This window comes from Peromyscus leucopus, chromosome 10 (genome assembly GCF_004664715.2).
Source record: "Peromyscus leucopus breed LL Stock chromosome 10, UCI_PerLeu_2.1, whole genome shotgun sequence".
NCBI classification, from domain to species: Eukaryota; Metazoa; Chordata; class Mammalia; order Rodentia; family Cricetidae; genus Peromyscus; species Peromyscus leucopus.
In genome coordinates, this window is record NC_051071.1 from 78,980,963 (window position 1) to 79,004,343 (window position 23,381).

General features: G+C 45.8%; 2 protein-coding genes across 6 annotated transcripts in view; one reads left to right on the forward strand and one right to left on the reverse strand.

The window, feature by feature from the left end:
• Nucleotides 1-474: 474 nt before the first annotated feature.
• Stbd1 (starch binding domain 1) lies at nucleotides 475-3,998 on the forward strand. The gene is made up of 2 exons (XM_028881927.2): nucleotides 475-756; nucleotides 2,313-3,998. The coding sequence occupies exons 1-2, from the start codon at nucleotides 528-530 to the stop codon at nucleotides 3,089-3,091; spliced, it is 1,008 nt and encodes a 335-aa protein (XP_028737760.1). The 5' UTR covers nucleotides 475-527; the 3' UTR covers nucleotides 3,092-3,998.
• A 2,110-nt stretch (nucleotides 3,999-6,108) lies between these two features.
• The window catches only part of Ccdc158 (coiled-coil domain containing 158), a 64,568-nt gene continuing 47,295 nt past the window's right edge, over nucleotides 6,109-23,381 (reverse strand). Inside the window, exons 15-24 of one of the 5 annotated variants that reach the window (XM_037209176.1) lie at nucleotides 22,579-22,737; nucleotides 21,229-21,309; nucleotides 20,760-20,885; nucleotides 19,715-19,863; nucleotides 17,885-17,944; nucleotides 15,537-15,596; nucleotides 12,407-12,474; nucleotides 9,348-9,506; nucleotides 7,610-7,717; nucleotides 6,109-6,316 (exon numbers count right to left, since the gene is read on the reverse strand). In XM_037209176.1, the coding sequence (XP_037065071.1) occupies nucleotides 6,240-6,316; nucleotides 7,610-7,717; nucleotides 9,348-9,506; nucleotides 12,407-12,474; nucleotides 15,537-15,596; nucleotides 17,885-17,944; nucleotides 19,715-19,863; nucleotides 20,760-20,885; nucleotides 21,229-21,309; nucleotides 22,579-22,737 (1,047 nt within the window). In that variant the 3' untranslated portion in view covers nucleotides 6,109-6,239. Of the gene's footprint in view, nucleotides 6,317-7,609; nucleotides 7,718-9,347; nucleotides 9,507-12,406; nucleotides 12,475-15,536; nucleotides 15,597-17,884; nucleotides 17,945-19,714; nucleotides 19,864-20,759; nucleotides 20,886-21,228; nucleotides 21,322-22,578; nucleotides 22,738-23,381 lie in introns of all 5 variants that reach the window. The other 4 variants (XM_037209177.1, XM_028881928.2, XM_037209175.1 and 1 more) reach the window with 4 other exon arrangements.

Here is a 23,381-nt window from a genome sequence, read left to right on the forward strand (position 1 = left end):
TAGGCTAGTCTGGACCCTTCTTTTAAAAAAGGAGAGACTAGGAGAGAGGTTCGAGGAGGAAAGGGATCGGTTGAGGTGGTGGGCCTTTAAGTTGATTATTACTTAGAAAGAAGTTCGGGAAGGCTAGGCGCAGCTAGGAACTAGAGCGGAGCTTCCTCTAGGCCTCCACGCCTCCCCTCCCCTCAAACCAGGGTCCAGATCCCTAAGTCCCTTCCCGCCTCGGAGCTCCGGGAATCCCTTGCCCTGTCCCGGTGCTGTGCGCAAGCGGGCTCTTTGGGTGCGTGATCCAGAGCAGCGGGACCCAGTGGATCGGGACCCGGGGGTGGAGAGCCGGAGGGGGCGGGGCGATGGGAAGTGGGCGAGCTCCCACGGCGGGGCGGGGCGGGGCGGGGCCGGGAAGTTCGCGGCCACTGAGGACTGGCTGGCCACCGTGGAACCGTAAAAGGCTGGGCGGGCGGGGTGGGTGTGGCCGCGCGGGTGAGCGGAGCCCTGGGCCGGGCCCCGCAGTCTCCCGCAGCCTCTCAGCCATGGGCGCCGTCTGGTCCGCCCTGCTGGTCGGCGGGGGTCTAGCGGGAGCGCTCCTCCTGTGGCTGCTGCGGGGCGACCTTGGGGCCCCGGGGAAAGACGGGGGTGCGAAGCCGCAGAAGGACGTATCTCCAGGGGAGGCTGCGGCTCCGGGAGGCGGTCCGGGCGGTGGCGGTGGCGGTGGCGGCCTGAGCCCTGGACCTTCCGAACGGGTGCTGGTCTCCAAACCAGGTATTCTTCCTCCCCGGGGCTCGGGGCAGATGGGCCCGGTGTCTGGAAGTTCACTGGGGAAGGGGAAGAAAGCCACCTGAAGCTCTCCAGGTGGGTCCTGGTGGACCAGCTTCCCCGACCTGGGACTGAACCCTCCTCGGGCCCCGTCGCGTTCCCGGGCTGTACCGTCCTGGAGAAGCCACGCGGGTCCTCCGGAGGCTGCGCCTAGCTCCTGCCGCTCCAGCGGGCACGGGCTCCTCCGCCTGGTTGCGCTTGGCGCAGTGCGCGAGGCTGGTTTGGGGGGGCATCTCACAACTCTCTCCAGTCTCCGATGGGGCTGGGAGGGGCATCCTCTGAGTCTCAGTCCCGTAGCTTCAAGCCCTGACACCCCACATCCCTTCTTGGTTGTGAGTTTGGGGCTAGCGAGCGTTGAACGCTCACTTCCTACTGTCTGGACAGTTCCGAAAGTAAAATTCAGCTTAGACGTGGGTCATGAAAGCCACTGCAGCCGGGGCTGTGCGCTGGCCGTGTGTGCGCTTACAACAGCCCAGGCGGCCTAGTAGGGAACCAAACTCTGATGGGAATTGTCCTATAAGTTTAGTTCTACATTCTAGAGACCCCCCCCACCAGGCAATCAGTACGCACTGGCACAAAGCCTTACCTTCCTGTGCCCTTCTTGGGCAAGCTGTCGTTGCCTGGCAGAACTTATTTTTAGTGGTGGTCATTTGTAGCCATGTGAAAACCTTTCCCACGGCTGATTTTGGATAAGCGGTTCATCTGTTTTCTTCTGTTTCTGAAGGCCAGCCTCATGTTTTTAGCTGGAAATCGGGAATTCAGAGTAATATTTGTTGACCTCTCACTCTGAAGCTCACCAATTAAAAAGAGGTGAAATGAAGCACCCACCCTTCCCCCAGGCCAATTGTAAGAGTTCAGGCTTTGAGAGCTAGTTAGGTAGCCAGGAAAGAAACCAAGTCTTTAGGGGACTTGGATTGTGGGCTTTTAAGAAAGTTTTTTAAGTGTGTATGGTGTGTGTTGGAGCAGGGGGAACTCATGTGTCTTTGAAGAGATTCCTCTCCCCTCAAGTTCACCCCAACTCTACTCAGCCATGCTTGGTGTTCCTGACACTGACCACGCTGCCTTCCAGAACTGGCCCCTGCCCTGCGCTCTCTTCCAGGGAGTACAGGTGTACACTCAGGTGCAGGGTAGCATGCAGTCCTTTGTCCCACACCAGCCACAGTGTGTGTGGCTGGGCCTCCTGCTAAGCGCCTGCCCTAACCCCTGGACAGCATTTTTTTTTAAATGACAGGAGCCAAGTGACTTAACTTTGGATCCCTGCCAACTTGGTCTGGCCTGTGGGAGACTTTGCAGCTTGCCAGTTCATTCTCTTTCACGCTGGGCACCGAGATTCCTGAGTGTTTTGGTTGTTGGCTCTACATGTATGCTCTTAGAGCAGTGTTGGGAAGGTGTACTTGATTTCTACAGAACTTGAACCACAGATAGAAACAAAGACAACAGCTATCGATGATATCAGTTTTCCTCGGTGAACCAACTAATGTTGCTACACTTTCCTCTCTTAGAGCAGCTTCAAGAAAGCAATGGCCATTTGCTTTCCGAGACCAAAGATCCTGGTGACCTGCACGGAGCACAGAGACTGCAGAATGCTGGAGCAGACTGGGGCAATGCCAGAGAGTATGTTCCTGCTGGAAAGATTCCAGACACACACTCCAGGGCCAGCCCAGAAGTGTCAAGGAACCAAAGCCCGGAAGTTCATGGAGGAGGACGGAGACCCTGCAAAGGACAAGAAACAGCTGGGGGCGTGGTGGAGAAGCTGCCCTCCTGCAGCCTGCTGGGGGACATAGCTAAAGCAGCCGGCCTTGCGCAGGCCAGTCAGGACCCGGCAGGCCACGAGGACTGGGAAGTGGTGTCCCGGCACTCGTCTTGGGGGGATGTTGGTTTGGGTGGCAGTCTTGAGGGCCTAAGGCAGGGGATGGATGATGGCAGAGGCACTCTTGTGGGAGGAAGCGGCTGGGGAGCAGATGGGAAGGCGGTGTCTCTGGAACCTCAGGAGGTCAGCATCCAGTTCCAGGTGCACTACACCACGAGCACCGATGTGCAGTTCATTGCGGTAACTGGAGACCATGAGAATCTTGGGGGATGGACCACGTACATCCCTCTCCACTACTGTAAGGACGGGCTGTGGTCTCATTCCGTCTTCCTGCCTGCAGACACGGTGGTGGAATGGAAGTTTGTGTTGGTGGAGAACAGGGAGGTCACTCGCTGGGAAGAATGCAGCAACAGACTCCTGCAGACTGGCCACGAGGATAAAGTGGTTCACGGGTGGTGGGGGATCCACTGACTCCCTCTGCAAAGCATCCGCGAGGCAGCCGCAGAATGTGGAAGAGGCTGAGGCTGTAGAGCACACTACGTAATTTAAAGGCAGTGTGATTCCATTTGTAGCCATAAGAGTTGCTAGTGTGGCTTTTGTCCAAAATGTAGGAAGACGTATGCATGCAGATAGTGAGTGCTTGCTGTGAGCCGGGACTTTCCCCTTGTTGCCTTGAGGTTTGTGCTGACACATCATTACTTGAGGGATTGCTCGTCCCTGGGTCGTTGGTTTGGCTAAGACTGAGGTAAGGACTCTGGGCAAGGAGAAACTACCCAGCTGCACACGTACAAAACAGAGCCCGTAGGAGCTCTTAGAACAGGGAGGCGTCAGCAAGCCTCATCGAATCCAGCTAAGCAACGCTGTTTACATTAACGATGACACCGTGTGGAACTGTGACCAGTCAGGACCTGAGTGACGCTGGAAGACTCCCCATCAGTTTTTGTTCCATGTTAAGTGCAGAGGGCGGGTGTGGAGTCAGCAGGCATGTCTTTGTCTTGATGCTTTAAAGTCTGAGCTGGTCATCCAGGAAGTGGAGCATGAGGGCTGGGTGCGAGGCGGTGGGGTGGCCTGAAGGGGACACATTACTTCTTTGAGGACTGGGGTTAGAGGTCCGAGTCTGGCTCCAGCAACGGGTGCGTACATCCTTTACCCACAGTGCCCTGTCAGACCATCTCTGTTCGACTTCCCCGCCCCAGTCCTACCAGGTCTCACAGGTGGGCCGCCCTAGAGAGGGTTCCCCCATCACCTCTTCACTCCTCACCAGTGAGGAAAGTCTACACAGGACCATGATACAGAAGAATAGCCTTGCTCTGAGAAGAAATAATTACTAACCTTTAAGTTATAACTGGATAATAAATCCTGAGTTGTAATATCCTTATTAAATGTCTGAATTATTTGTTTCAATGTTAGCACCATAACCTAGAAATAAAATAATGGTATGATATTTTACATACAGAGAAAAGCAAACATCAATTGTTACAGCAGATGAAATTTGGAGTCTGTTTTCCTTTTTGGAGAAAGTTCTCAATATTTTTTTAAAACTTTGCTTAGAAGGGAATTCAGCATGCTGGTATTTAAAGATGAAATGTTTTTGAGGCAGGGTTGCTTATAGCCCAGGCTTACCAAAAAATTCACTATGTAGCCAAGGATGCCCTTGAAACTGTCCTCCTGCCTCCACGTCTCGGGTGCTGGGATTGCAGACACATGCCACCACAGCCAGTTTTGTGCAGTGCCAGGCAAATCATTCTACTGAGCTACATCCCAGTTCTTTGTTATCACTTTGAGACGGGATAGCCCGAACTGGCCTGGAACTTCATCTGTAGCTAAGGGTGACCTTCAACCCCTGATGTCCCCACTTCTACCTTCCAAGTGCTCGGATAAAATGTGTTTTTATGTGTTTAAACAGAACGATATCTATTGGAAGAACAGTATTCAATTCTGGCTAAGACGGTTTGCTGAAAAAAACACAGGTTCACTGAAAGCAGCATCAGTCAGCGCTTAGCAGGCTGTTTGCACGCTTTGGGCTCCCAGCTCTCTGGGATGAAATTCAGACATTCTGCTATGTATCTCATAGTGAGGTCTGCAGAAGGCACTGGCCATTGCTTCACAATGTTCAAGTATCCCCCTAAGAAGTAAAGCAATTTAAACAAAAGTCTCTAGAATTCCTGATGAAATAAAAGTTCATCTTTTTTTAAAAAGATTTATTAATTTATTATGTATACAGTGTTCTGTCTGCATGTGTCCCTGCAGGCCAGAAGAGGGCACCAGATCTCAGTTGGTTGTGAGCCACTATGTGGTTGCTGGGAATTGAACTCAGGACCTCTGGAAGAGCAGTCAGTGCTCTTAACCACTGAGCCATCTCTCCAGCCCTAAAAGTTCATCTTTCATTGAAGCCAACTGACTTAGGAAACAGATTATGCGATGTATATATACACACATTATTAATAATTAAATATACATCGATTTTGCCATCCTTTGGAGTTGGATGTGCTTAGAGTGCTAGCTGTCATTGCGAGAGCATGTCACTGACTGCTGGGTCAGGGCTCCTGTGGCACCAGGGAAGAAGGTAGGAACCGCCCCCCCCCACACACACACACTTGCCCCTCTCTCCGTCTGCAGTAGCTCACCTGGGCAGCAGCTGCCCTCCTTGTAGAGCCCACAACCCCTCCTGCCCTGTGGTACCACCATCCTAACGGCCCTCTCCATCTCTGCATCAGGCCTGTGGGAGGGAAATAACTTGGGGGACACCCACACATGCAGTATTAACACCTGGACCTGAAGTAGCACACGGTTCTCTGTGCATGTTCCTTTCCACCTGTGAGAACTGGCCAGGCGACCACCCCATAGGTGAGGGACACGGGGCTGCAGCACGGCCTCCGGCCAGGCAGCTGTGTCCCGTGACACCCGTGCACCGGGAGTGGAAGACGACATTGTGTGGACAGCTGGCCCCTGCCACATCGTCTCTCGTTTTGGCCCCAGCGAAACACGTGACTTACGCGTCTGTCGTCCATGTCCCATTATATTCAGTTTGCATTCAAATATGCCCCAGTTTATTAAAATTTCATGAAGCTCAATCTAGAACTTACCTATTCGTTTGTTAAAGAGTAACCAAGTATTGTCTTTCTTTAGTTTTATGTAAGGGGAGAGATTTCTAAAAGTTTTGTTGATTACTGATATCGACAGAACAAACAGTGAATTCAAGGTCACCCAAGAAGGCTGGTGTTTGTCCAGCACGATGGAGTTTGTCCTGGTGTTGGCACTGCACCCCTTTACGCCATATGAACACTCTTTTTTTCTCTTCAGGAATTTGTTTAAGCTGAAAAAAAAATGGCTCTACTATCTCAGAACCAGTAAAATAATTTAAAACAATTATACCAAAGTGCTAGAATTATCATAAATTAATACATTATAATATATGAATACTCTCAAATCTAGCTGGTAGTGTTCAAAGTTTTACTGTGAGAGCATTCAAGAAGTTTATTTCAAAATAGAGTTTACAGGACAGGGTATTTTTTATTAAATTTTCACATAAAAAGAAAAAGTCCACAGGGCACTAATTATAAGTAACATCACAATTAATCGGGTGTTAGCCCTCTGTAGAGAGCAGGCAAGCAATGTGTCATTTTAGTAACATTTTTTCCTGGTCTTTCACTTTCTGAATTCTCTTTTCTTGATTTCTGATCATTGAAGACATTGCTGAAAATATCAATAAAACACAGTTAGATTGGAGAGTCGTCGCTGGTTTTAAGCCCCTCCACACTCGTCTTTAAGGATGAGCCTTTAGCATGCAGACCAGCCTCACTCTGAGCCCAGGGGTATGTAAGTAAGACTTCAGTGCACTGCACTTTTGTAAAGGCTGCCATGACGGCAAGCTTACAGGCTCCCTAAGCAGGAGGAGACAGAAGAAGCAGAATGCAAGCCCTCCAGAGGGGAGCAGAGGAAAGCCTCCTGACCTCCCATCTTGGGGTTCAGCAGTCATTACTGTAAATAGTGTGGGAGATTTCTCTTGTGTGCATGCACACAAATGGAAACGCGTGTATGGTTTTGGCTTTTGGTTGTACTGAGATTGAAGCCACGGTCTTGCACATGCTAGGTAATACCTTAACAACAAGCTGTCCCTACAGCCCTATACTTTAAATGTTGATAAATTCTGCCCATATCCTCCAAACTATTTGTTCAGAACTCAAGAGCCGCCCTACTGGTCACTAGTCCAAGGTACTGTTTCTGTTAAACAAATGCCAGCATCTCCCGACTAGATGATTCTAGAAGGACATGAGTAGGATGACCTCAGAAATATAAATCAAAGTGTGGGGAAAAGGTGGGCCAAAAAAGCTCCCCCCCCCAAAACCTACATTCCTTTAAAAAAAAAAAAACTCACAATAATACGGGCAGCACCAACTATATTTGGTAGGTTTTTTAAAAAGACACAAAGTTGGGTGAGTGGGGAGGGAAGGGTGGTTCCGGTAGGGAAAGGAATGCGATCAAAATAAATTGTATGAAATTCTTGAACTGTTTTTAAAAAGACTCAATAGTCTAAACAGAAATGTGTTCGTGCTGTTTAGGGGACCTGGGATTTCACTCAACAGCGATGTGAGTTGACTCGGTGTGTTAGGAAGTGCGGGGATCGAGTCCCAGCTCTACCGTTCACTAGGAGACACAGGGCTGACTGTGTTGTCTTGTGCTCTCATTGTTATGACAATAACAGCTCCCACACTCCGTGCCGTCATGAAGGCCCCATGAGGACAAGAGCAGCACTGAATTTAGGGGCTGCACACAGGTGCAAGCAGAGCCCATTATTATTACTATGCTTACATTTATTGTATGAATGTCTGCTGTTACAAAATAGTGTGTGTGTGTGTGTGTGTGTGTGTGTATCTTTTTTGTGAATTCCCCCCCAGTTCTGAGGACTGAACCCAGGGCTTTTGTTAGCTAGGCAAGGGCTCTATCACTGAGCTAAACCCCCTGGCCTGAGACCTCTCTGTACGGTACCTTGGTTCTTCAGCTGTAAATCTTCTACCAGGGTTTGCAAACTTTCCAGTCTGTTCTGCAGTTTTTGGCAAGTTTTTCCTGTTGTTTCTAGTGACGGAGACTGTGAATCTATTAGAAAATTGCTTAGATGTGATATTAAAAGTCTATTCAATATTGCTTTTAGAAATCTTCAAATTATGCGTTAAACAACTTTTCCTAAGAAAACATTGAAACGTTATTTGAAAATGAAAAAATTCCCATTTAAACACAGCAACACTAGCTTATTTGGTTTTGTTTAAAATCAATTCGATTTACTATTATTCAACTCCACAGTGTTAAACAGGACCCACGAGAAGAATACTTCAAGTTAGTGACACTTTGTCCAGTGGACATTTTCACACAAACCTGAGGAGTTCCTAACTGGGGCGTGCGGAGCAGGATCTAATTCAGACCCTGGCCCACTTTCCCATGTAGGGCTGTCACCTGAGTGGAGGCTGGCACAGCACAGCGACCCTAGGACGTGTGGCGGTAACTGATGAGGCCCGAGAGGCATGAAAGCTGTCTTTAGTAAGTGTGTAAGTTCTGTCCATTTCTCAAAGTACTTGGTTAGCAAATGGAAGAGGTGAATTTTGATCTTAGCCCCCGACTAGATGAATAATTTTGAAAACATTTTTGCTTACTTTTTATTACCAAATACCCTTTTTGTGTAATTATAGTATTAAAAATAATAATCTAAAAGGTTTTCAATTTAAGAGGATGAGGAGCAGCCTCTTAGAAATATTTGAACAGAAATAGTACACAACATGATGCTTGGCGAGGATCTGAAATGGGGGAAGATGTCCTATCACTGCATGGCCTTTCGGGTACTGCCCCTCCGCCCGGGATCACTCTGAACGGGTCAGTTAGTTGGTTTTTGCACTTGCTTGTGGTCTGTTTGCTGCCTTTGAGGCAGGGCCTCGCTATGTGGCCTTGGATGGCTCAGAATTCACCATGTGAACCCGGCTCGGACTCTAGGACCTCCTTTCTGTGTCTCCTGAATGACGAAACGACACAAAGAGCTTGGGAACAAAGGACTGAGGACACAATGCACACAATAAACAATAGAGTGTACTCAAATGTGACCAGGTCTCGATGTTTGTAGTGGTTTTAGACTCTAGAAATAGGAGTGGCATAGACTATGAAAAGGCTCGGAAACGCTTTGACAGAGAGCCAGCACCTTGTGTGACTTATGCCCCATCGATGAGAGTGAGTCCAGAGTGCTGGGCTGGGTTTGGTCACTGCTGTGTAGAATGAGAAACACTTCAAGTCCAATTCAACATACTTATCGGAAATTCAATATTCTAAGGCCCTTACTACAAATCAAAATTTTTTTCATTTATAAAACAAAAACTGAATTTAAAAAGTTTGATGAGATTTTTTTACAAGTTGTATAATATACATTTATAGTTAAAAAGGTGTTGGCTGAAGGACAGCCATGTTTTAACTAAGCAAGAGTGGAAGGTCTCAGTACTTAGATACAAAGTATTCTAAAAAAATAATCAGAAAATAAAGTTCACTGTTGATGCCAGACAAGAGGAGAAAGGCGTTTATGCACACGGTCTAAGCTTCTGTTGTCCTGATGCATAAGCAATCACTGTCTCATTTAAAGACCACACACTTAGAGCGTCAGCTGCGGGCTGTGTCTGAGAAGACTGCGCAGAATCCTGCAATCCCCTGCTCTAAGAAATCAACCCCGTCAGCCACATCAGGCCATTCTTACCTTTTGTAGAGTTGGGTGAGTGAATAGTTTTGGTGGAGCGATACTGAGATGTGGAGCCTACTGACTCCTCGGCAGAACTAGTCAGGAGGGAGTGCACTGGAGACTTCTTAGGAGAAGAATTGAATGACCGGGAGGCTGAAATCTTCACAGATGGACTTGCTAAAATGGTGGAAGGACAAGGATAAAAGATAAAATTAGCTAAAAATAGCGTAGTGCACTTATAAAAAACATCAAGCCTTTTACAAGCAGAAATAGAACTTCTAACAGTTACAAGTGGGTTTAGTTTTGACACTGCTGTTCCCTGGAGACATCAGTGTCGAGCATCTTCACCCCTGGCTCGCTCTCCAGCAAGCCTCCATGCCTCAGGCTTGCACTGAGGTAGAATCACTGCCCCCTCTTGTTGAAGCGTCAAGATTCTTAGGCTAAGCAACTCTTTACCCCTGCTAGTAGCTTGCAGACGGACTTGTAGGACTACCCAGCCTCTAGTCATCTGGAGAACCCTGGTTTTAGGAATGTGTAGGACCCTGAGATCCAGAGTTCTCCATGCAGATCAGATCCACTGCCTATTTGATCCAACTGGTCTGGGATTGTCAACACCTCAGCTGTCTACAAAAACAAAGCCACAATGAAGTCTGTCTGGAAGAATGTAACCTCGATCCGAGTCTCACCCCAGGTGTCAAATCTCCAGATGACGATGACGTGGCAGAAAACCAAGAGAAAACATGCAAAGAGCAGATGCCTGGTAAACAGGGAGACAGGAGAGTGAAGGTGACAGGCAGGGACTTCCACAGACCCCAACCCTGTGACTTCAGACACCAGATGTGTTCTACTCGTAGAAAGAAAATGGATGCATGGCTAAGAACTGCTGAAACAAGCAGGCAAACAAAAGGCGAAATAGTATAGCTACCAGACAAGAGGGGAAAGGCGTATTCCATTTAAATGTGCATCAGTTAAATTTACAGCTGACTTCATAGGCACAACAGAAACCCTAAGTGGGGGGAATTACCCACATTAAAAATGTGGTGAAAAGCCGGGTGGTGGTGGTGCATACCTTTAATCCCAGGCAGATCTCTGAGTTCAAGGACAGCCTGATCTACAGAATGAGTTCCAGGACAGCCAGGGCTACAGAGCGAGATTCTGTTGCCAACAAACAGACAAAACAAAACAAAACAAACAAACAAACAAAGCCTGTCCTGTTTGACTTCTGTCAGACTGACACATGCTAGAGCCACCTGAAAGGAAGGAACCACAGCTGAGAAAGTGCTTCCATCAGACCGACCTGTGGGCAAGCCTATGGTGACTTTCCTTGATTAATGATTGATGTGGGAGGGCCTAGTTCACTGTGGTGATGTCATCCTGGGTCCGGAGTTGTACAAGAAAGCAGGCTGGGAAGCCATGAGGATAAAGCCAGTAACAGCACTCCTCCATGGTTCCTGCCTCAGTTCCCTCCTCAGTTCCCGCCTCCAGTTCCCGCCCTGACTTCCTTGATGATGGACTGTGCTGTGGAGCTATAAGCTCAACAAATCCTTTCTTCTCCAAGTTGCTCTTGGAAACCATGTTTTATCACAGGAATAGAAAGCTAACTAAGACATACCCAACTGTGTTTATATTTGTAATTCATGAAAGTTGGATACTGAACGAGGTGGAAGTATTCTAAGGTATTCAGAATATGTGGGAACTGGCAAATGCTCTGATTTAGAGCAGTCTAAGAAGGGAAGCTATTACTCTCAAGTCCTGACTAATCATTAGGATAAAGGACAAAGGCCTGGAGAAAGAGCTCAGTTGGTCAAATGCTGGTGTGTAAACAGGAGGACCTGAGTTTGAAGGCCGGGACCCATACAAAAAAGTGGTAGCATAAGATTGAAACTTCAGCATTGGCAGAGAAGAGGAAGAAGGACCCCGGAGATGGCTGACTGGCCAGCCTAGCCTACCTTGTGAGTTCCAGGGCCAGTGAAAAGCTCTGTGTCATAAAGCAAGATGGATGGCATCCTGGAACATGACCCTCAAGGCTGACCTCAGGTCTACACACACACACACACACACACACACACACACACACACACACACACACACGTGCACCTGCATATACACACAAAAGCATATGATGTTTGATTTTAACTATATTAACACTTCTATAAAGAAAGCTCTCACATTATACTTTAATTTCCCCTATTTACATTAGGACTGGCCAGATTTATAACCATGTTTTTATTGAATAACCGTCATTTTCATTCTTTCTCAATGACTTTCTCTTCTGTTAGTTAAATAGTTAACTCTCTTGCCTTTGCTTTCTAAATCTAACATACTCTCTAGAGTTTTCTCCCTTGTTAAACGGCCTTCTGTGATGTGTTCTTTGGCTATGTTTGAAGTCATTCTCTAACATTTTTCTTGCTCTTTCCCATTCTGAGTCTGAGTCTTGTGACTTTTACACAGTCTGTTCTTCCCATCTCTCCTGGCTCTTCTTTTCAGAAGCTTGTTTTTATGGAAGTCACTTTGTAATTCACTGGAAATGACACGGAGATTCTCCTTTCTCCTTTCTTATTCCAGACATTCAATAAGCATCTATTTAGCAGCTACACTGCCTCAGGAAGGGTCTAAATACCTGGGGTGGATCAGGAAGTGAAGACTGCAAGGTTTTACTTCCCAGGTTGTTTCAGGGCATCCAGTACAACAGGAAGTAGTGAGTTACACCGTGTGTTAGAGGATGGTGTGAGATACAAGTGGAAAAGGTAAGGGGAACTGGACAGTGTGGGCAGGTGTGATTTTTTTTTTTTAGTAAGTGATGAGCGTTAAGGGTTGCTGGAAAAGTGACATTTGAACACGATACAATACAATTTGAATACAATAAGGTGATTAGCAATGTTTGTGGCAGTGTGGGTGCAAAACACCCAATAGGGAGACAACCAGCAGGTTCAATGACCAGTTCCAGGTGGGTAAAACAGAATGACAAACGGGGTTGTAGGAAGTGAGACCAGAGTTAATGGGGCTTAACCACTGCTGTGGTGACTGGCTTCCTTCTCTTGGAGTGAGGACCCTCTGCAGATTTCCCCGGAACTCACCTGTAGACGTGAATGTGAAGCAGCTAGACGGATCTTCCAGGTCTCCTGTGTGCAGTGTGACCGGCTCTCTGGAAACATAAGAACAGTGTGCCGGTTAGTTCTGCCAATTCGACCGGACCGAGTAACACCTAGGCCATTATCAAGGCAGACCGCGGGGCTGGGGCATCTCTGACGCTTCCAGAGACGGTTAGCTCATGCAGACTCCGAACAGATGGTATCGGAGGAGGAGGCAGAGCCTGGTTATGAGAAGGAAGCCGATGGAGGCGTGGCTTTGAGGATCCCTTCCAGCATTCTCCCCAAGTCTACTCTCCTCCTGTCATGGAGTTCTGTCCAAGCACAGCCTGAACCACCATAAGCCAAAATAAAATCTTCTCTCTCATGCTGTTTCCTTCAGGTAGAAGAGTTAGTGAAACTAATATAAATGCCAATGCAAAGATTTCCTTTCTAAGGCACAGTACAGATATATGGACCAAGGCAAGCCAATACACACAAATGTGGTGGCTTGAAATATTAACTCAAGATACCCGGTCATAACTGTAAGTTGTAGAGGTTCTGAAATACTGTAATGGGAAACCCCAAATTATCTTACAGTTTTGCATTCAGTACTTAAGAATGATTTTTTTTCCTTTTTGAGCTCGGTCTCTAGCCTAGGCTGGCCTACAGCTCCCTGTGTAGCTGAGGATGACCTTGAACTTCTGAACCTCCTGCCTCTACCTCCTGAGTGCTGAGGTTAGAGGTGTGCACCACCATGGCCGATTTATGAGGGCTTTGTGCATGCTAGGCAAGCACTCTATTAACTGCTGAGCCAAATCCCCAGCCCACTCACTACAGTACTGTAGGGCAAATTATATTAATAGAATCTTGGTTAGAAAATTAATTTTTGTGCAATAACAATTATAAATACAAATCACTTTCTCATGTGTTCTATAAGTTGCCATTTTAATCAGTCATTTAAAAGTGAAGCCGGCTGGGTGCGGTAGCACACACCTGTAATCCCTGTACTTGGGAGGCTGAGGCAGGGGAATCTGAGTTCCAGGCCAGCCAGGGTCACATGACAAATAACAAGGAAGGAAACAGAAGAAACCAAAGAAAGTAACAAGAATTCCGAATTAGAAATTCAAGTTTACAAGACACGGCCACATCGGTAGGTTCCGGGTCGGGTCTGAGACAGGGTGGCTGAGGTCACAATGACTGCCGCTGTCACAGGGGGACGCCATGAGCTTCGTTTCACTGCTGTGCAAGGTTTTATTCATAGGAGTCATTATGCAGGGCACACATGAAAGAGATGACCGGCGGAAGTGCAACGCTGGGGTTACTTTACCCATTTCATAGTAACTTTGAGTAACTGGGGAACGACAGTGTTGGGGGTCCATGTCTAAGAATGTAACTACAGCAAAGGAAAATGTACGAGGGCAGCCGGGTGCCTCGGCAGCGGAAGGCGCTTGTTCCCGGCCTTGGTGACCTGAGTTCAATCCCTGGGCATACAGTGCAGAGAGAAAACCGGCTCACAGGCTGTTCTCTGATTGCCACACAAGTGCTCTGGCACATACATACGAGCGCGCACGTGAGAGCACACACACACACACACACACACACACACACACACACGTAATGAATGTGAAAATTTTGAAAGGAAAACTGACTTGTTACACACTTTGCAATCTCAGTCTCCGGAGAGCATACAGTGGAGTTCCCTGGAGGCTGTACTGACAGTTGGTTATCACAGTAGAGTTTATGCAAATGCAGATGTGAGAATCCAGATGTCTTTGGCTATGCTAATTGTTCAGTGGTAAAGCAATATCTTCTCAGTGAGTTTTTCATAATAAATAAGTATTGACAATTTCATTATTAAGAAACAGGTTTTTCTAGTCACAGAGAAACTCCAGGGGAGCTTTGGTTAGCTCGGGAAGTAACTCTGCCCCATGCCTGTGACTGGCATGTTCCCAGGTAGTTCCTGGAGTAACCAGAGGCAGGACACAGGAGTGGCCACAAACACACACTCAAAGCCAGTGCGGCTCGAGTCCAATGTGGCCTTCAGAGTTGACAAGCTGAATGGCCTTGGCAAATGGCTTCAACAATCTGAGTCTTCATTTCTAGCCTAAATACAGGAAAATAATAGCCTCCACATAGATTAGTCAGACAAAGTGAGATAACTCTTAAGCAAGTAGAACACAGAAGGGATGAAATTATAATGTAGTTATTATTCATAGGTACAGAGTGGTACTGTATAGCCAAGCAAGGAGGAAATCAGCACATCTTTTCTGCTTAAAAGACACATTTACAAAGACTCAATGTGTACTGTGCTCAAGAAGCAGACACAGAAAGTCCATATGGCATTGCCTTGATTCAGTCGCTGAAATATATCTACTGAATGGTTACTTGGTAGGCACTGTGCTCCAGTGCTGAGGACACAGGAATAAGGAAGCCTGTCCTTAACTGTCTTAGGGTCTCTACCGCTGTCATGAAACACCAAGACCAAAGCAATTTGGGGAAATAAGGGTTTATTTAGCTTACACTTCTGCATCACAGTTCATCATCAAAGGAAGTCAGGACAGGAACTCAAGCAGGCCAGGAACCTAGAGCCAGGAGCTGATGCAGAGGCCATGGAGGGGTGCTGCTCACTGGCTTGCTCTTCATGGTTCGCTCAGCCCACCTTCTTATAGAACCCAGGACCACAAGCCTTGGGATGGCACCCATAATGGCCTGGACCCCATCAATCACAAATTAAGAAAATGTTTCACAATCTTGCCTCCTGCTGGATCTCATGGGGGGCACTGTCTCAACTGAGGCCTCCTCCTGATGACTCCACTGCGTCAGCTGGCAGACTGGTCAGAACATCCCCTAAGATTTAAGCACTTCCACGTATGTAATCATTTCATACTCTAGAGATACGAAGATGGTTATGGATCATGAAAACGGAAAAGATTAAGGATTTTCTATATGTATTCTATAAACACACATTATAATTTTATACAACTGGAGGGTCAGAACCCAAATCTGTCTGCTCAGTGTTATCTATTTCAAGGGCATAGGACAGCACTTGGTACAGTACAGAGCTCCTGGTCTTCTCACTAAGTGAACAGAACAAAAGGACATTTTGTAACTTAACGACAGGGAAATAATTTCTCACCTGCTAAGAGTTTCGCTGGACTTGCTGCCTTCAGTGGATTCCCTCAAGGAATTGTTACTTCTGTTGGTAGAAGAACAGAGAAATTAAAGACAATGTTATAAAGCTGGTCACAGTGGCCTAGGCCTTTAATCCCAGCACCTCTGCGAATTCCAGGCCAGCCTGGTCTACATAGTGAGTTCCAGGACACGAGACCCTGTCTTGAAAAAATAAAAACAAAACAAAGATAGAATGTTATTTTCTTCTTAATATAATAAAAATCTGTGCGAGAAATAATTTATGTATTAGTGGAGGTAGGTGCTGGAAATTGAACCCAGGGTTGTGTGCAAGAACAAGCTACATCCTAAACTCAGTTTATTCTTAAACTGCCGCCAGCTTTATGAGAAAGCGCGTTTTCATTTGAGCACTAATTTGGGGCAGTTACAGACTCAGAAGGTTGAGGATGAAGCTCCTCCTTTTCTGGATGGAGAAAATGTAAAGTCAAAAGAAGACAGCTGTGAGATGCTCGGCAAGAAAAGGAGCCTCCTGCCAAGGCCCACGGCCTGAATTTGATCCCTGGAGCCCACACGGCGTAAGGAGAGAAGGGACTCCTGCAAGCTGTCCTGTGGCACGCACACACACACACACACACACACACACACACACACACCCCATAAATAAATATATGTAGGGAAAATGTTTTAAAAGGGGAAGCGAACCATTGGGAATTGAGAGCAATCAGTTCAGGACTAAAGACAGCTTAGCACAGTGCTTGCCTGTCGGGTACAAAGCTCTGGGTTTGATCTCAGCACCATGTAAATGGGGAGCGTGGCCCCTGCCTATAATCCTAGCAATCAAGCGGTGGAGGCAGGCGGACCAGGAGAAGTTCAAGGTCACCATTCCTGGCTGTACACGGGAGGAAGAGGACTAATCTGGTCAGAAGAGTGAGTACAGCAGTCCAGGCTGTGTCGTAGGTTATGGCTGTGATCAAACACCATGACCAGCAGCAGCCTGGAGGAATGTGCTTATTTTGCTTTCACATCACAGTTCATCCTTGAGAGTCAGGGCAGGAACTCAAGGTAGAAACCTGGAGGCAGGAACTGAAGTGGAGGCCATGGAGGGGTGCTGCTTACTAACTTGCTCCTCATGGCTTGCTCAGCCTGCTTTCTCTAACAACTCAGGACCGCCGGCCTACGGATGGCACCACTCCCTGTGGGCTGAACCTTCCTACATCATTCCTCAAGATGGGCTCGCCCACAGGCCAGTTTTATGTGGCACTTTCTCAGCTGTGGTTTCCTCTTTTCAGTCAACTCTCGCTGCTATCAGGTTGACTTAAAACTGGCCAGCACAGGCTAGTCAGGGAGTTTTCACTGCCAGGCCGAGGGGCCAGTGTTCACTGTAGCAGGCAGAGATGAGGGAACAATGGGTTCTGTGTCTTCTCTAATAATGGATTAATATTAGACTGTTTTTTTTTTGCTAACATTTTTCTCAAGAATTGTCCTTTTAGAGTTTTATAGAGTGTTACAAGTTTTCTTCATGTTATTTTTTTATGATTTCATTTTGACTTTAGCTTTTCAATTATTGATGAATATAGGATTATCTTTAGTAAGAGTCTTACAATCATTCATTGTTTCTGTTGTAACTTCCTTCTGGATCACCCTTCAAAGTTACAGAAACCACGGTAAATATGTGTAAATGTAGACAAAGTCCTTTGGTATGGCATACCACACAAACAGTTCACATGGATAAACATCAGTGTTTTGTCTAGATGCTGAATGTACTAAGTCCTGTGAGTTAAGACTTAGTGCCCAGCACAGAACTACAGGAAGGCAGTGGAGCCTTCAGGAGGTGGGGCCTTGTGGGCAGTTCTTAGGTCACTGGGTGGGACATCCAAGGGAGCTGTCATCCCTGGCCTTCTCTCCTTTGTTTCCCAGCGGTGAGGTGAGCAGTCCGCCTCAGTCGCCTTGCCGTTTGTCATCTGATACCCTCAATGGAGTCCCAAAGCTATGTGTGTGCCTGACTGTGGGCTAGACCCTTCGGGATGGGGTGCACATCAACTTCTGCTCTGGTAAGTTATCTCGGACACTTTTATAGTGACAGAAAGCTGAGGACCACAACCAGCAAGATTTAAAATAAACAAAAGAAAGGAAAGGAGAGGAGAGGAGAGGAGAGGAGAGGAGAGGAGAGGCAAGGCTTTCAGTTGATTTCTAGACCCTGAAGTCCTTTTTAGAGTTAAGCATTGAACAGCTTTCCTTCTCTGAGGCCAATACGCACAACACGTTCCATGAAAAGTATGCAAACCCACTTCCCAGCTTCCCAGGCCACAGAAAGTATTCTTGGCTAGTGAATCCAACTAAGTCTGATGCTCTCACCTGTGGCAGAGTTCTGATCTCAGGCTCGATTCCGTGATGCAGTCTCTGACTCTATCATCTCTGTAGACAGATAAACTCAGTTAGCTACAGACACATGCATTTCTGCATTCTTGGTCTGTTAGAAATAATCACTCACTTATGCTTAATTTTTCTTTAAGTTACAACTGTATTTTAAGCAACCAGGCAAATTTGACAAGAGCCAGCTAGTTCTGGATTCAGCTCAGATAATGCTTTCTTCCAGGGATTGGTTTCTGGGTTTCAATTTATTGTTGTTTTTAACAGGTTGGAGCTGTGTAGCCCTGGCTGGCCTGGAACTCGTTATGTAACCAGGCTGGCCTCTAACTGGCAGCAATGCTCCTGTCTCTGCATCACAAGTGCTAGGATTCCAGGCATGCATCACAACAAGGGCTTTCTTTCATGCATTCTTCAGCATTAGGCAGATGTTAGATGTCTGTCAGTGACAAGGCCATTTGTAGGGTTACAGAAAACTGACCCAAATTCTCCCGATACAGCTCAGGGGCACAGATGGAGGCTGACAGTAACTGATGGGAAGCCATGGTAACCCTGTAGACTCCAGTGTCGGGTCACCAGTGCTCAGGGCAGAGCTTGTACCTCTGGCGTCAATCTATTCAATACCGTCCTGCCACAGATGGCCATCGGAGTTACAAGAAAAGTGATCAGCCTGGCATGGCAGCACATGCATCCACACTCTGGATGGTGAGGCAGGAGGATCAAGAGTTCAAAGCCAGCCTGGGATACATAGGAAGACTCTGTTGTGGTGGACACCTTTAATCCCAGCAGGGGCAGGCAGATAACTGTGAGTTCGAGGCCTGCCTGGTTTACAAGGGAGTTCCAGGACAGCCAGGGCTCCACAGTGACTATGTCTCATTCCCCGACACACAGAAAAGGAAGTGTTCTGCAAGTCAAAGACTTCTTTGCTAGAATAACCAACAGAACGTTTCTGACATTTTACGACTGAGGTAATGCAGTGTCATGATAGGTAATCAATGTATTCCTAATGTTTTACTGTTATTACTAACAATTAGATAAATCCAGCTAATGTTGGCATTTGGGTTAAATATACATTCTCAGGATATCTTAAGGACCTAGAGATACGTTATATAGAGATATTTCTTCAGAAAAATTTAATTTCAGATATTTGCCATATAAGCACATGAATACAAAAATAAGATTAGCACCAACGTAGATACCACATTAAATTCTTTAGCAGAAGTTAATTTAAGTGACAATATGAGAACATTTGAAAAGCACACAGGAGTCTCACTGACCTCTGCCGATATGGGCAGGAGGGCTGGTGGACTCATCTGTTTTGGATGAGACATCCTATTAATTTGTCATGAACAGCCAGAGACCTAGGCTTTTCCTATTAGCGTATTCCTTGAGCATTCCTAGTTCTCAGTGTGTATAGTTTTCTAGCTTCACAATGGACTGGGTGCTGCACACAAATCAGCTCTTTGGGATTTGTTTTTTCATTTGTAAAATGAGATAAGAAACATTGTCCCACCTTGTCACAACTGGTGGTGCATACTCAATTACAATTATGGTCATGCGATCTCTTGGGAATCATAAATCACTACAAATGACCACTGACTAGCACTGCGTATCGGTCTCTTTCTGGACTGACTGTGTGTCCATTTGCCCTTGGGGTTGGCCTCATTGATTGGCTTAACCTCTCCACCTTCAGGCTGCTTTTCCTGGTGACTTCACACTAACCCTTGACCTTCCAGATAGGAACATGTGGATGACTCAGTGGAGATGCCCGAGAGGAGCGCTGCCGTTACCAGCATGCAGTCTCACGCGGCCACCTACAGCGCTCCAAGGGACGCTGTCCTTCCGTCCTCCTCCGTCTTGCTCAGAGGCATGGCTGGCTCCTCATTGATCACACTTCTCAGCTCCTGGAGAAGCTGCTTCAGGTCCCTCGTCGGGTCTTCCTTCAGGGTGTTGTTTTTCATGGAGTGCTGGTTAAAACAACACACAAAGACTTAGTGTTTCCTATCTGTACACTATATTCTCTTCTGAAATGAATTCAGCTGCTAAAAGACTTAGGGAAGAGCAGAATCAATGACGGTTTATTTAGCAGTGCACAGTCTGTTTCAACTACTAGTCATATAGACAGCACCAGACTTTTATTTAAACAGTACTTGCAATGGTTCTGATGATCCTGTTGCCATTCTGAAGACAGGACTTTTAAAAGTAAAAATGCGAGTATTATAACTGACAGATGGAACAAGTTTTTTTCTTGTCTTTTCTTTCTTTGTTAAGGGTTAGAGCTGGCTTCTGATTATAAGGAATTCAGAGAAAGCTTGAATTTATATTGTCCATGTTTTTTCTTGTGTTTTGAAAGTATAAAAAGTTAAACTAAAAATTTTACCAAGTTACTAACATTTTAACTAGAGGGACTAAATAAAGGTATTTTAGGGTTAATGAAATATTAACAATAAGTTTATTAGGGAATAACATAAAGCCAACAGTTTTCATCTTGGTGAAGTATTAAATACACTACACTTAGCATGTGACATGCTATTTATTTTACCGTCTGTGTTTCTCTGTTATATGAAACATGCCTGTGCTGGGACTAACTGGAGAACTGGATATAATACAATTAAATAATTCACTTTAATATTTTCTCTTATCATTAATCCCAATGACTTTTTTATGTTTTCTAAGAAAATAACAGGGAAGAAAATATTTTTTCATATGGACTCCATTGGATTCCTAGGAAATTGCATAAATCTGAAATCTAGTCATTGAAAATGCTAGTTATAAACATTATATTCATAAGTGACTTTTTCCCAACTTAAATTACTCCCATATTACGCCATTCATTTTATGGATTACATGATTGCTTACTAACATGAGACAGGAAGCTGGCCGTAGACTGGGAGGATGGTACATTAGAATGAGACCGAGCTACGGATGCCGGCTGGAGAAGTCGAGGTTTCATTGAAGGATTAGAGGTGTATCCAGGGCCCTGAAGTTCCTACAGACAATGCAGATGTGAACAGAGTAATGTTAACCTACAGCTACAAAGAACTGTGAAATCAAATTATTTTTTAATTTCACAGGCAAAATCTATTATTGAAACTTTAAAATACTGAGTAACTTAAAATATACTTCTGAAAATATACACATTTCATTATAAAAGTACTTTTTAAAAATATGTTTTGTCATGTAAATTATTTCACAAATAAGCCAAACATTGATCCTTTGGGGCTTTGGTTAACTTGACATCTGTGCGTGGAAAACTCTTTCCTTACATATTCCCACAGTATCAAGCACAGGCACTGTTTCTGCTTAGATCATCTATGATGAAAACCCCTTACTTTCACATCCAGAGTGTGCTGAAGCTTTAGACGCACGGATTCTTGCTCCTGGCGCTGTATGATGTCCTGGCATTCTGCAAACTGCAAAGACGCCTACAATCAAGCAACCATAAGTGTTTATCCTCCATTCTTTATGCACGTGTACTTCCTTAACCTGTAATGTAGAGTTTCCAACTCAAGGAAAACCACCCTCCACCCCGGCACACTGTATTCTAATGATCCATTTATCTGTTGCATTCAGTCATGTGGCCTATCTTATCCAGTATATCCTTGGCAAACACACAATAATTAGTATGAGTGAATGAACAAAGGATGAAATTAGCAAAAAGCTTTATCAAAGAATAAACTTCATAGGCTGGGCTCAGAGGTCAGGCCTATAGTCCTAGGACACAGAAGGCAAAAACGGGAAGATCAGTAGTTCAATGCTACCCTGGGCTATATAGCAAGTGTGAGGCCATATTCAAAAATTCCAAACTACAGCTCAGATTCAGAAGAGCATGTTTCAAGAAACAAAGCTGGCATAGTTAGATCACAGATTATTTTATCTAAGCAGAAAGGTCTGGTTTCTTAGGAACTGATGATTGGTTTTGACGCAGTTTGAGGTTTCCAGGGTTTGGGAGTAACAGGGAGACAGTCTTACCCTGTGTGACAAATGATCAACACAGGGACAGGCCTTCTCCGTTCGCCTGTTTCCTTCCCCCCTTTCCAGACCCAACACAGTGTCAGACATCAGCAGCATCACTTTATTAACATTTAAGAGGCTGTGTTCCGACTAAAGTCCAGTTACTTTTGATGGTAGGTTAGGTGCTCACGGAGGCATGTTACTAAGAATAGCAAGGACACGTTATATCTACTGCTCCTCTGACTTGTGTTAGCCTGAAAATGGTTATTTTTCTGGGGGAAGAAAAAGTTTGCTATTATGACTGGAGTCTAAACTGTTCCTCACAGAGCATGGAAGCTTTAGGAGGTGGCCCAGCAGACAGAAAGGCCTCTAGAGACAGAACAGGCCTTTCCTGACTCTGGCTTCACACTTGGCTCCCTGGTCTGCCATGATATAAGGTGTGGCTGCCATACTTTCCACTACCATGGGGGGCTGAAAGAAACATGAAATCATGAACAAAAATAAAGCTCCACTGCTTCTGCTAGGCAGTTCAGTGACAGCCACACTGAGCGCCCACTGCATACGCTTGGCTGTGAGTTTTAAAGTGAGGCTCCTCTTACGTGACAGCTTGCCTCTGCTGTTAGACTGGGATGCGAGGCACATCACTTGGTGGCACAGCACTTCCGCTGAGAACTACCCTATCCGGCTGTTATCTGCAGGCTAACCTCATCCGCTCAGTCAATAACTACCTTGTCAAGAGCGACTTCCATGTTCGCAACCTTCTCCTTCAAGCGCCGTTCCTGAGACCGCAGCACTTCCAGCTCCCCGGCCATCTTGTTTTTCTCTGTTGCTACGGTACTCAGCTCCTGGCTGAGCTTACTCTTCTCTTCTTTCAAAAAGTGTTTCTCCTGTAATTACAGAAGAAATGTAGCAGGAGTAATTGCTGGAGCCTAAAACGCCCGTCAGAGGACTCCGAGTTAGACACATTTTCATCTCTACTAGTATTACTCCTAGGGTCCAGAGACTTTGCATACATCTACAGAGTACGAAGGAACCGTGCATCACAAAAACAGTATCTTGGTGCAGCAGGACTGAATCACAGCATGCTAAATTTTACTGAAATTTACCTTAAATAGTAAGATATTTAAAGAAGATGCATTTATTTGAAGGTCTCACGGGTTTCAATCTTGCTTCATGGTTGGATATTTGTTTCATAAATGTTTACTGTAGATTGTGTGACAAAAACAAACAGGACAGGCAGCTCCTGCCCTGACGTCACTGTCAGTGGAACGGTGACAATAAACTTGCTAATATAGTGTCCTTGATATTAAACAACAATGTCATTCAATTTGGTTTTCTCCTTTAGAAAAGTACTGTGGGACAAATACAAAAACAGGGCATGGCTAACTGTCAAGGTCAAACACAGGCATCATGTCCTCTAGTCTGTTTCTTTGTGTATTATTTTTCATAACGAAAACGTTTGTTATGAATGCGACAGGAAGTGTTGTCATGGCAACACACTTTCTATTGCTTTTTTTCCCCTTTCCTGATT

Coding starts and splice junctions, on each gene's coding strand:
- Stbd1 (XM_028881927.2), top strand. CDS start 528: ATGGGCGCCGTCTGGTCCGCCCTGCTGGTCGGCGGGGGTCTAGCGGGA. Junction 757..2,312: donor GGTGCTGGTCTCCAAACCAG/GTATTCTTCCTC, acceptor TTCCTCTCTTAG/AGCAGCTTCAAGAAAGCAAT.